General features: G+C 48.5%; 1 protein-coding gene across 1 annotated transcript; it reads left to right on the forward strand.

The window, feature by feature from the left end:
* Window positions 1-30: 30 nt before the first annotated feature.
* Window positions 31-11062, forward strand: LOC135813859 (mucin-17-like). Its single transcript, XM_065326882.1, has 8 exons — window positions 31-621; window positions 1433-2867; window positions 5970-6060; window positions 6604-6744; window positions 7390-7945; window positions 8416-8612; window positions 9912-9973; window positions 10344-11062. Exons 1-8 carry the CDS (start codon window positions 343-345, stop codon window positions 10382-10384), a joined length of 2802 nt encoding a protein of 933 aa, XP_065182954.1. The 5' UTR covers window positions 31-342; the 3' UTR covers window positions 10385-11062.
* The last annotated feature ends 1904 nt before the right edge of the window (window positions 11063-12966 follow it).

The raw sequence follows: 12966 nt of genomic DNA on the forward strand, positions 1-12966 counted from the left end.
CACAGTCAGTGCAGATCAGAGTGCAGTGCTGGGCCCGCGCGCACATCCCTGGGGAAATACTTCGTCTTTGTATCCTGACTCCTGAAAAATGGTCAGACAAGAGAAGAAAAATATTTCAGCAGCTCTGCAGATTTCAGGTTCGGTGTTGGGAACATGAAGAATAAAGCTAGATCAGTGACTGCCTCGCTTTCACTCCAGTCGACTTATGTGTGAACTTGATACTTGCAGGTGTGGAAGGTCAATACCTAGTGCACTATCCGAGGGTGTGTTTCCCCAGTGAGCGCCATAATTACCACAATAAAGTGAAGAGCAGCACGGACGCGCACGTAACTTCGTAAGCCGATGGCCGCTGCCAGTCCCAAAGAAGGTATTTTGCGCATCGTCCTGCTGTATCGCATCGATCGAAATTCCTCACCCAGCGACTGGTCCCTCAGCAAGCAGCATTTGGAAGATGTTGGCAGTTGCAGAAACTCGGCTGCGGACCCAGAGACCGAGTGGTCGTCTGGAGGTGCAAAGCCCGCAGTGTGCCTTTTGCGACAGATCGCTGGGCGTGTGCAGTTCGTCGGCAAGTACCGCAGTGGTCTGAAGGAGGGTTCCTTCTCCGCGTGGAGCGTGTTCCAGGTACGTAACCGTCGTTAGTATGTCGTGCGTGGTGCGACTAGACGGGGAATTTTGTCCCGCTGTGGCACGAGTCTCGTGCACTTGTAGGTTGGATTTGGATCCTGCCCCACTACATCAAAATCGTATTGTTTTGGTTCAAGTCCCTTTGATGGACGCTTTTGGTCTTTTCTCGTCAGTGTCTCACAATCAATACATCCCATTATCTGTTTCTGTACAATGTATTATGTAGACATTGTAGTCTTTTTCTCGGGTCAGTGAGTGTCCATCGTAGCGTTTCAGACAGGGATGCTATTGATTGTAGTGTGTTTGCTGTTGAAGCCTCTAGCTAGCTCCAGGAGCCCAGCCAGACTCCGTTGTCGACATATCGCGCAATATGACTTTTGTGACGACTGACGGTGCTAGCTATGACAGTGTGTGGTGCTGGTATATCCCATGCCATGGTGTGTTTACGAGAGTGTGCGTGTGGTGACTGCCGCGGTTGAGAGCGGTCAGAAAAGGAAACACTTGTTGCACGCCCCGCGTTATTTACTGGGCATGGGCTCACTCTCCACTCCTAGCGAGTAGCGTGTCTCTAGCTGTGTCTACATGTATCTCAGCACACTCTCCACTCCTACGTCCTAGCGTGTCTCTAGCACTCTCCACTCCTAAGTCCTAGCGTGTCTGTAGCCTCCACTCCTAAGTCCTAGCGTGTCTCTAGCTGTGTCTATCTCAGCACACTCGACAGCATGTCGTTGCTGAAAACATAAGTGGATCAGTCTTTGTATTGCGTTTCTTTGCTCCAACGTGTGTGCATTATTTTCTTCTCGCGTAGGAACTAGTCCGTCAGTTGCTCAATCTGGAACGGACCAGCAGGCCGCTCTGCATCTATTCGCCTAAAAAGGTCCGTGCACGGGGCAGCGACGACAGGGAAAGCAAGTGCGCTCGTTCCGGACAACTCGCTTCCTCTGGCGGCACTGCAACAGCGAGTGATGAGAGCAGCTCGTCGGTGACGGCGGCCACGACAGCAGCAGGTGAGGTCGTGCTACTTCGCAGCCTATCGGACCTGCTATCGCTGAGTGATGCCACTGTGCTGCAAGTTGCTGTATCCACTTCTCCGTTACGACGGCATGTGATGAAGGAGCTGGAGTGTGCTTTCGGTATCACCCCACCACAGGATCAACTCCGAAACCAGCAGGTGCAGAGTCCGCGAAGACGTTCGGAGCCGCTTTCAACTGCTCCACCTCCATCAGCCACGTCCAGGCCGGAGGTAACTTCGACTTCGAGTTCGAGGTGCGCAACGCCACCATCTGCTCCCAGAGGGGCCCATGTAAGTCGTGTGGTTGGATTGTTCGAGGCTGTCGCTGCGTCGGGCAGCTTGACCGATGCGGGCACGAGCAGCGTCATCAATCGTGTGCCCCGTGTTATCTGTGATGTCAATCGCAGTAGTGCATTGAATGGTTGTTCCCAGAGTGTATCGTCGATTCCTTCAATCGCGGGCAACCACCAGCAGAACAAAACCTGTACAACGACGACAGATGCGAAAGTGACGACCCACCGAAATATAGAAAGTGAGCGGAAAGACGCGACATCGTCAGTACCCGTTTCCAGCTCCACAGCAAATAAAAAGACTGCAAACAGTCCTAGTACTAGTAGTATTCCGCGTTTGGTTGCACAAGAAGCACATCGTGCTCTAGTTGGACTGCAGGTTATCATGAACAAACAGAAATCGCCAACTGCATCGCCGGAGCACGTGTCGGTGAACGAAATGAATGCAAATCTCAAGGCTTCATCCAAGTCCGATGTTGGATCACGTCGCGGAAGTGCGCCAGCCAGTGATGCAGCGGAAATAGTCACCAAAGCCGAATCTACAGAAGACAGCAGCGGTGAGAGGTCGACATTGTGTGCTGCCAACGACAAGACTGAGTCACGAGTAGAAGTGACTGTCGACTACCGGGCCAAATCGAAGCGTAGCATTCTACACCGTCGCAGCTTCCGCCAGAAGAAAGTGGAGAGGCGAAGTGTTCGCAGTGTCGGTGATGCGGAAATCTATCGGCCACAGTCCATGCAGAAAATGCACTCCGTCGACGAAACACAGCTCGGCGGTCGGAAGGACATCACAGCCGTCGCTGCGCCGGTGGTCGTCAAAGTGCGCGACAAATCCCAGTTGTCGGCTGCATCGTCATCTTCATCCTCCAGCATTCCCTCACGTCGCTGGTCGAGCTACGTGGAAGGAAGAAAATCATCAACTCTGGACTCGCCCACATCACGTGAGTAGTAGTCTGCACGTACCGTGCTTTTTCTCTACAGTCTCATCTTGAGTCTTCACTGAATCTGGGCCCTCTCCTAATCTCTCTTTTTCAAATAATGTTTTGTTGTCCAGGGGCACTCCAAACTATAATTATTGGCACATGCCTCTTATGATTATCTGTCAGTACTGTCCATGTTGCCTGTTGGGGTGTGTTATCTTTTCCCTGTTCTGATGTTAATCACTGGCCCCTAAAGATAGGAAGTATTGGGTAATTATGGCAGGATGTACGTGTACGTGTGACATTCACTGAGGCCCAGCCGCCCAGGGTCTACTGACCTTTAATCCATTACCACTTTCCCACTACCAGCACAGTGCAGTCAGTGTTTAGGAAGAAACTTAGAAGTGCAATATGTATGGGTATAAGTGGTCTGTTGTCCACTGAAGTGGGTGAGATCCTGCTATACTGTGTTGACATTCTCTAATCCAAGCATAATCGAATTGTTTAGTTAGCGGTTGATTGGCAGCCGTTTCCATGACAGTGGGCAGTGAAAACATTGACTCTAATGCTGAGCATCTGCCGACACAAGTCTATACTGTCTAGACTGGTGAGTACTAGTAGTGAGTAGTGTACAGGGTTAGATCCAACACTCAGGCAACCAACCCTGCATCTGCAGACTCTCTGTTGCTGCAGTTCTGTTGACAATGGGATGATCCTTGTGATCTGAGACCAGTCTGAGAATCCAGTCCAGTGTTTTGTTTTTAGTCTCAGTTCTGGGTGAAAGGGGGCGTACTGGGGAGAGTGGAGAGCCTCTGGAGGGCTTGTGGAGGATAGTGGGGCACCTCTACGGATACACTAGTATCTGATATCAGCATCCATTCGTAATCACATTCTACTTCATGGTTCTCTTTCTATTCACATTTGAGTGACAAAGGAAGCAGGAAATCAGTGGCATATATTACAGATTATCGCTTGCAACAGCTGCAGCAGTTACATGATTGTACACAGGTGCTAGCAAAATAATTGCTTGCCCCTTTCAAACCACAACGTCATCAGCTATACAGTGTATTGTGCAAGCATAATGGAGGGGGCAGCTTAGAGTGGTATGGTGTAGGGCCAGTGGTCCAGTGGACCTTTACCTGGAGTGTTGTAGGTAAGGCTGTGGTCACTTGACGTGTAAAAAATAGGCAGTACCAGACGCTGAGTCCAGTTCTCTTTTTTCAGAATACTAGTTGCACCCTATACAGTCCTGGTAGTCTGGGTCAGTTTCAGAAACTCTCTGAGTACGGCCCAGTTTCACACCTGCCTCTCCTGCTTCACTGTTCTCTGCAGTGTGCTTAGGTACATTTGTACTACACACACACTCTCTCTCTTTCTCTGTAGCCAGTGGAGGAAGTACAGTTGTGCTCAGTTGCTTGTGGCAGCAGAACTTTGAAACTGTCAGTCTTTGGGTGGCTTTGGTAGTTTGAGGTTGACAGGTGCTATGAAAGACATACAGTGTACAGTGTAGGGCTTCAGGACCATCCTGGACAGTACTGGTGTAACTTTTGGGTTGGAGGGTAACTAACTTGCAACTCAGTAACTGTTACTTCGTTGTATTATAAAGTGACTTATGTATCTGTATCTCTGCCAGGCTTTGTCACCATGTCCCGTTGAACCATCTACATGTACATGTATTGTACAAGTCTGCTAGAACACTATAACTGTATAAGGCAGATGTACATGGACCTAATCAATGTAATGGTGTGGATTGACACCTTTGGAGACAAGAATATGGCCAGAGGTCAGTTGTACATGATTGTAATTTGTATTGCGGGGTACATGTACCATGTACCGACCAGACAGAACTCAGGCCAGGGCGGGCACTGTGCCAGGGTGGTCATTAGTCAATGTCCAATGTTCTGTTTCAACCCAGATTACCCCTGAGTGGGGGGGGGGGGGGTATTGGGGCATGGTTAGCATAGTTCAAAGGAAGGTCATTGTCATTTATCACTATACTAGTATGAGAAAGGAAGGAGTATGCTGGTCAATGATTCACTGTGCAGTTCAACTAACTTTCTGAGAGATAGCGCCCAGAAGACGTTCTGACTTTGCCTGTGTGTGTGTGTGTGTGTGTGTGTGTGTGTGTGTGTGTGTGTGTGTGTGTGCGTGTGTGTGTGTGTGTGTGTGTGTGTGTGTGTGTGGTGCTTGGGCTCTGGGGGTTCTAGTCATGCGAACTGTAGAGACGACGTTTTCCATGGATCATAATAGTATCGCTGTAACTACGTCCAATCACAATGCAGGGTGAACAAATGGCTGAATCTTTACTTTACGTGACTGCAAAACATGTGAACATGTAAGCATGTCACTCGGAGGTGTGGATATATGTCAGTATGGTGATGATCACGACTCGTGACTCCTTTCTCTTTGGACGAACACAGTAAATGTGAAATCGTTCAAAGCACTGTAATCAAAAAGATCTCTTTGACGGTCACTGTTGTGTTTACTCGTGACCGCGAAGTTGATTTATCCCCACACCCCAGGGTTGCGTTTGAAGTGGTTCCCTGGCTATTGTGTATTGTACAAGCCGTTGATCAGCTTACAACCAGTAGTACAACATTATTTTTGTGCCAAAATCGGCACAGCTGTCTGTTACCGGACATGGCTTGAGCCGATTGGCGTTCTCCTCACCTCCATTGCCATCCTTCCTCAAGGCGGAATTTAAACATGCCTCGAATTCACAACGTGCAGTACCTCTTAATTGCAGCATGTAAGCATGTGTTCCCAGCGTAGTAAAGGTCTGTGTATAAAGGAGAGTATGACAGTTTGCACATCTGTACACTGGGCATAATGCCAGCATGCATCTCCCCCATGGTTGATTACTGATGCACATGGTGAGGTGCGCTAGACCCCATAGTGAAGCTGGCTAAGCTAATAAAACACCGCATGGGTCTTTAAGTACAAACTACCCTTTGCTTGTCTTTCCCTCAAACCAGTGAACACCCTTCGTTTACCAATATCTGACACTATTGTGGGTCTAAGTATATACTACCCTTGTTTGCCAATGCTTGACACTCTTTCTATTTCTGACGCACCGAACTATCAACGTTGATGTACATCTGTATTGTGTGTTTTGTTCTATAGCCGTTCATTCTCCGCATCCTCCATGCGCATTGAAGATGCAAGCATCGCCAGGGGAACCCGGCTGTGCTACGTTAACCTGGGGCGTACCACCGTGAGTAGCGCCCTGCTTTTTTGCCAACATACACACCACAGTAACCATCACCGCGTAACTTAAGTCATACACAGAATCATTTACCTTGAACCGGCTCGTACCCCCCCCCCCCTCACCTGAAAGCCACCCTGGCCTACACAACAGGATCTGTAACATGATCTGTTATAATTTCATCATTCACGGTTAGAGTCAGCCCTAGGCTGCCGAGAAGGCATCATTGCCTGCTTGCTTGATTAAGTAAGATAAGGAAAACAACACTATACCACAATGAATGTCCATGAGCGGAAACCAGGGTTGGAAAGCTGTCACTGTATGCACAGCAGAGTGGTGCACTGACATCTCACTCAGTGCTTGCATGGCCCGGTCTGGTTCCAGAAAATAATTGTATCCTCCTGCCCTGGGCACTCATCCTCTCCGTATTGTGACTGCCCATGCCTCGTGCAACCGACACTGCAACAGAAACAACTCTTGACACATCTCAAACATATCAGCCATTGGCATACAACTATAAGTATGCTGTACGGTCTTTTGTTCTGTGTTTAGAGCCCGCAGCAAAGCAGCCAAAGTCCTCGGTTACTCTGTATTTCTGGACAGCGAGCTGGAGGTGACTACGGAGGGAGCAGACACATGCGAAGTCCAGCTAGTGGAACTGGAGGATGGCCGGACGTACAGTGTAACTGTCAAGTAAGAGTGGTTGATTGCTGGGCGGGCATCATGCATAACACGTGTTTGTCTGTGACAAGTAGGCTGGATAATATTCACATAGTCAATTAACGGTTACAGGCTTCAATGACAGTCTGCTGAAGACTGATCAGTTACACATCATTTAGTTCATAAAATGAACTTGTGGTGCTTGCAGATGCTTGCTTTGTCGTTTATTAAACTGATTATGGAATGATGTGTTTGTTATGATTCATAGCCTCCCGTTGGTCTCCTACACATTGCCAAGTATTAGTTGTTCGAGGTGGTCTGAATGTCACACTTGTCCCATTTTACGTCATATCCGGTTCCAATTACATGCAAATCTCAAACAAAGAAAAAACAGGAGGTCTTCACTCAATTTGTTAAGTGCTTTGAGCCGCAGGTTGTAAACGCATGACCACCACGGTGCTCATTGCACCTTGTATGCGTGTGTGAGAGAGTGTGTGTGTGTGAGAGAGAGAGTGTGTGAGCGAGTGTGTGAGTTCATGTGTGCACGCGTGTGTGAAGACAAGTACATCTATTCTGCTAGACTTGAGCAAAGTACCATTGAATTGGGACAGGCAGTATTACATTTGGCCACCCAAACTCATAACTTATGTCCCGATTCTCTTCTTTCCTGGTGTGTAGGTCGCGGGGAGCTGTGGAAGACTCACTGCCATCAGCCAAACTCAAATACACGTACCATGAAGGCGGTCGCAGCAGCACCTGTGAGCCGAGTTCAAGTACCAGCCGTTCAGTGCAAGCTCCTGCTCCCAAGTCGCCGCTGCGTCCAGCGTCGATGTGTTCACAGCACAGTCAGACATCGGTCTTCTCCGCCGCGGTGGTCACCAACCGTGTCAGTGGCCATGGTGGTGAGCAGCAGGGTGACACGCAGGAGGCAGAAGAGCCACAAACTGAGACCATGGTAGCGCTGCAAAAGGAACTGCGCTCCCTGCTGACCCTGTCTGTTAGCGAGAGTACACGAGAGGAGGATACCACTCCAGTGGTCCGCAGCTCCAGCAGCAACAGCAACACTAGTAGCAGTGGGATAAGCGCTGGCAGTTGGAGCTCGTCTCCAATGCAGGACACAGTCATACACAACACGTCCCCATCGCACCGTACTCACCTATTGAACAACGCGTCCAAGAAGAGAAACACATCGGTGCGCAGTGCAAGCCCATTCTCTCCACTCGGAGGCAGAACGGTGAGATCTAATGAGTCAATTTGGGTACGAGATGAAGTTGGATGTGTCTACTGAGCCAGCTTACGGCCATGTATAGCCAATACCCTACGGCCCCAGGGGAGTAGCTGGTCCCCCATTGGGGGGGGGGGGGGGGGGGGGTGCACGGCCGCATATGTGTAGGATGGCTGGTGCATGTCATTCATGGTCATTATGTGCATGCTGAACCTAGGTCGAAAATTTTAGGGGGGGGGGGGGGTGCACGTGCCCCATGCGGGCTACGTGCCTGGGCCTTGCACCTAACTTGAAGCGGCGTGTGGATGTGACGTTATTTGAATGTGTGTGGTATGTTTTGGCGGGGTCTGTTGTGACGTGTGTGTATTTGTTTGTGAGTGTATTTGTTTGTGAGTGTGATTTGTCTAGTATGAATGTGTCTGGGATTGTTCTAAGTTTGCATGACCACTTCGTATTGTTTTGCTACCCTGTCTCTGCAGGACTCAACGTTGGATGAAGTGAAGCAAGCACTCCGCCAGCGCCGAGCACCCCCACCGACAATGGCAAAGCCTTCCCGTGCCGCATCCGGCAAACGCTGGCCGCTGCGCTCCGAAAGCTGCAGCAGCGCCCTACCGCCGAGTGAGGGCCACGCTTTGCCGTCGTACTGTGGCCGTGTATCTCCACTCAGCTTAGAATGGTAAGCTCCACACACTCACACTTGAGACGATATATTTCTAGCCAGCCGAGCCGAGGAGCGAGATAGGCGAGAAATGATTTCTCCAGCAACATTTTTTCGTCTTGCGAATATGGCGTCTGATGATTTTTCTTTTGTTGTCGTTCCTTTTTCCTGACTTCTTCAGTCAATGTTTGAGTCTCACCAGTGTCGCATGTGGCTGCGGCCTACTACCCCTCACTTTGTGTGCTCCTGCCTCTCGAGATTGTCTCTGTGTAGTTGTAGGCCAGTGTATGTGCAGCAAGAACTGGACTGTAAAACGACAAACTTTCACGGCGGCAAAATTTAGCGTTTTAGCAAACTGGACCAGTTAGTGGCGATAAATTTTAGCGATTTTTACCTTCCACTGAAAATCTTCAAGAATTTTATTTTACGAAGCCTCGGAGTGCTGGGACGCAGAGTGCATGAAGAATGAGAGAAGAAATCAAAGAATGAAAGAAGGAATCAAGGAATGTAAGAGGGAGTCCAGGAATTAAAGATAATCATAAGGTGAGTACTAGTACTGGGAGAAAGGATGGCGTTTTCGAAGAGGGATCATCGGAAGACTTTCTCTTCGAACTGCTGGCCACTGCGATACTAATGGCGATAAAATTCAGAAGACCTCTTCGAGCAGTACAACACTAAAAAAATCGACGCAACAGAAAGCTGGCCAAACACTCCAACACGTTCAACAACACTCTCCACAGCACCGAGACATTCTCCAGTCGATCGTTTTATTCTCTTCTGGTTCAAGTCGCCGTACTCCAATGACAACTAGCAAGACTAGTGTTGGTACGTATTAAACTCGCGCTTTGGACTGTAGCATCGATCAGCGCTGTGAATGTGCAGACAGTCCAGAGTCTGTGCAGTGCATGTAGAGACAGTGCACGATCGATCATCGACGCATCGCGTAGTATATGATTGTACAAGTTTTATATTCGCGTGTCAAACCTTCGCGATTCGGCCCTGGTCGCGAAAGTCGCAAAAGTTTGTCGTTTTACAGTATTTGCCAACTGCTCTGACTCTACTGTCTGCACAAGTGACACAGTTCCAGAACAGCTAGAGAAATGTCAAACGTTTCTGCCATCGGCCATCACCAGTGAATTAACAGAGCTGTCAATACAGTAATTGAATTGTCCAAGCGGTTCTCGGTGCAAATAAGGGATAGGCAGCACATTGGTTTCTCCCATATTTTTGCTCACGGATTCTTTGGTTCCGGTGACTCTTGATGAAATGTGGGTGTGTACGTTCTGTGTTTGCTTTGTTTTCTTGTTTGTTTCCCAGGGATGAGTCATACGGAAGCCACCTTTCTGCAACAGAAGTGGCCAAGCCAAAGAGGCGAGCCTGTAAGCTCATAATCTGAACTAACACATAGCATGTGCGAATTGAAGTCGTTGGGTGGGATAATGGAGCACCTGCATTTTGCTAAGGATCAAAAAGCAATCTGAAAATTATCCCAATTTCTCTACGCAGGTCCTCTGGAAATCGGCTGGGATTGATTCTGTCTAGCACTTCACACTCTGCAAAGGCATGCGGTGCCTCGGCAGGCGGGGAATGTGCGCGTAGCCTGCTGTTTGCTCTTTGGAATAAGCACGAATATCCACTGTAAAAATAGAGTAGAATTGTCTGATCCGACTGAGGGGGCACGTGCTTCCCGTTGTTCACGTCACTGACTGACTGACAGTCCTCTTTTGTGATGTGCATTGCTTGTTTCAGTGTCTGTGGAGGGCGAGGAGCACCATGGAAGCTGGGTGTGAAATGGAGCTTGATGATGCCTGCACAGAGACTCGATCCTGCAGGAGCTGGTCCATGGCTGGTGGGCTTGCATGCTCTACCAGCCCTGCCACGGGCGCCATCATCTGGACACGATAACGTTTACACGATTGCACTTCAGGCACGCCACAGCCCTACTGTAGTGTGTTGTTTGTGTGTACTGTGCATGGCATGTATGATTGTCACAAGTGTTACCCAAGAACACACTGCATGCCTTGGCCTGCCACAAAGCCGAATTTCTGTATTGCAGTGCACACTTTGGCAATTCATCCGGACCAATTCAGGGCTGCAGTTTGATGCTTTTTACCGTTCACTTGCTGATACGTGCGCCTGTTGACTATCGGCATATACTTCATTCAGAGATGAAACACTTGTTGTTGCATTCGTTATGTTTGTTGAAGAAGAACCGGCAGCACGTTCATTGACACATCTCTTCGTTTAACCGGCTTACTGATATCTATTGTGGACTAACATCCAAATTAAATTTCCATATTATTTTTCTGGAGCTATCAACACTGATGAAGTATTTGTGGACTTTGGCCAAAACTCTTTACACAGCTTGGCTTTGACCAATCGTTGACTTGTGTGACCTACTCTTCTTTTCCACTCCGGCTCTATTTATGCGTACAAGAAAAATGCTTCCTTCTCGGGAGATTTCAAGTAACTTGGGCGTCAGTTGCCATGGTTTGGTGTTGTGTGTGCATTCCACACCACACACTAAAGCCTTACAGCCTACAGGCTTGGATTTGTTGGAATGGTCATCATAGCTTGGCTTGATCATAGCTTGGCTTGCGGGATGTGCACTGCAAACTGCAAGCTGAAAGGCCGTGGGTGTAACTTACACTGGAGTTCCCACCCGTACCCCCGCCCCCAAAGGACTGGAACTGGCATATCTGAAGGATGTGAGTTTTGTTGGAGCCATGGAGGTAAGGCCTCCATGTGATCATGGGGATATGCCGGCTAGCGATCAAGCTGTGAGTGTATTTTGATGACAGTCTAACTAACTCAGTAACTAGTATGGGTGTCTTTGTCGCTAAGGCAATCCGAAGTACATCGTCATACTCGCACAGTCACATACTATCAAAGTACAATGTACACAGTCAGTCACGGTACATGGTACATGGTATTGGATGTGATCTTTTGTGTCCCTCCCTTCGGCATCCTAGAACTAATACTTAGAAGAATGTATGTGAGAGCACAGTACACTGTCACTGAAGACGATGTAAAAATAGTCATACGTACAACTAACTTATCGCTACAAATTTCATGTATTTGGTCTTCATGGCCCCATAATGATCTTTTTTCAGTCCAGGTTGGTTCTTCACCATGTACCAGCTCCCCTGGGCCCTAACCGATAGCCCTGTCATCTGATCGGCCGCATGTACATGTTGTGGAATGTAAATAAATGAATTATTACAATACGATGACCCTGCCGGTCGGTCTACAAACGTCGGTCACCGAGTGCATAGCTACTAGGTCGATCAATGCCAATGATGAAGAACGGATGGCGCTATCCAAGGCCTGTGTGACTGTGTTCCATTTCCCATCTGGCCGATTGAGCAAGCGCGGTCTTCTCCCGAACTGCAGGTAACTACATGATAATAATACATGTAATGACTGTATCTACTTTCTGCAGGAACAGGATGGTCATGATGAACCGTGGATCCTACTATACTGTTACCATCACCAGTACAATGACAAAATAGTAGAAAAGCTGGCAGGATCGCTTTTCTAAATGTGTGCGCATACCGATTTATTATAATTCATGAATACGTATACGTAGATGTGTACCGCAGCGAACGCCTAGCGCTAGCTAGCTTTTCTTCAGCTCTCTGTAGCTAGCTCTGCCATGCATGCCACTCTCACAAAGTCCAAGTGTGAACCTGGCATTCCGCGGTCTACATCGGCGCGGTGACATCAATTTTTTTGTAGGAGGGTTGATAGTGCTGACTCACTGCACTGGTGTCACACACTGGGTCCTCCTCTCACGTGATCACGTGAAGGAGGAAATCCGTGCTTACAGCTACATGTACCGGTTGAAAAGCTCCGTTCTGCACAGAGATTTCTTTGCCCATTTCCACTAATGAGTAATGACAATGTAATGTGCCACTCTGAACTCCTCAATACTACAATGTAGTATCATGTATAGTGCTAATAGCAATAATGTCCACAGTCCATGACTGTACTATACGTGGTGACCGGTGATCGACATTCTCTTGCCAGTTGCTAGTCTTTGCTGGTCTTCCAATAAAAGAACTAAATTGGGTGTGAAACGGTTAGCAAGATCATTGTGGTATACTGTCTGTCAGTGTGTCACACATGTATGACATTCACTCCGTCATGCAGAGTTCAGCCTTCCCAGTCCTGATGGTCACGGCTAGCCTCCGCGACCACTGACTCCGTAGTGTCCGCATGTGCACAGACACTGAGACAGTCAGTCAGTCACACTATCACCAGATCACGCAACGGTAGATCTACCACTAGCGGCCTGACTAGGTCTAGCGCTGACTCTCGCCAGCGTAGACAACGTCAACTAACTAACTTGTCTTGAGCCAAAGCAACAGAT

This window comes from Sycon ciliatum, chromosome 4 (assembly GCF_964019385.1).
Source record: "Sycon ciliatum chromosome 4, ocSycCili1.1, whole genome shotgun sequence".
Classification (NCBI taxonomy): domain Eukaryota; kingdom Metazoa; phylum Porifera; class Calcarea; order Leucosolenida; family Sycettidae; genus Sycon; species Sycon ciliatum.

What these genes read in the sequence shown, in the direction of transcription:
- LOC135813859 (XM_065326882.1), top strand. Translation starts at nt 343, where the DNA reads ATGGCCGCTGCCAGTCCCAAAGAAGGTATTTTGCGCATCGTCCTGCTG. An exon ending in TTAACCTGGGGCGTACCACC is followed by an intron (nt 6,061 to 6,603) that starts GTGAGTAGCGCC and finishes TTCTGTGTTTAG; the next exon opens with AGCCCGCAGCAAAGCAGCCA. An exon ending in CTCCACTCGGAGGCAGAACG is followed by an intron (nt 7,946 to 8,415) that starts GTGAGATCTAAT and finishes CTGTCTCTGCAG; the next exon opens with GACTCAACGTTGGATGAAGT.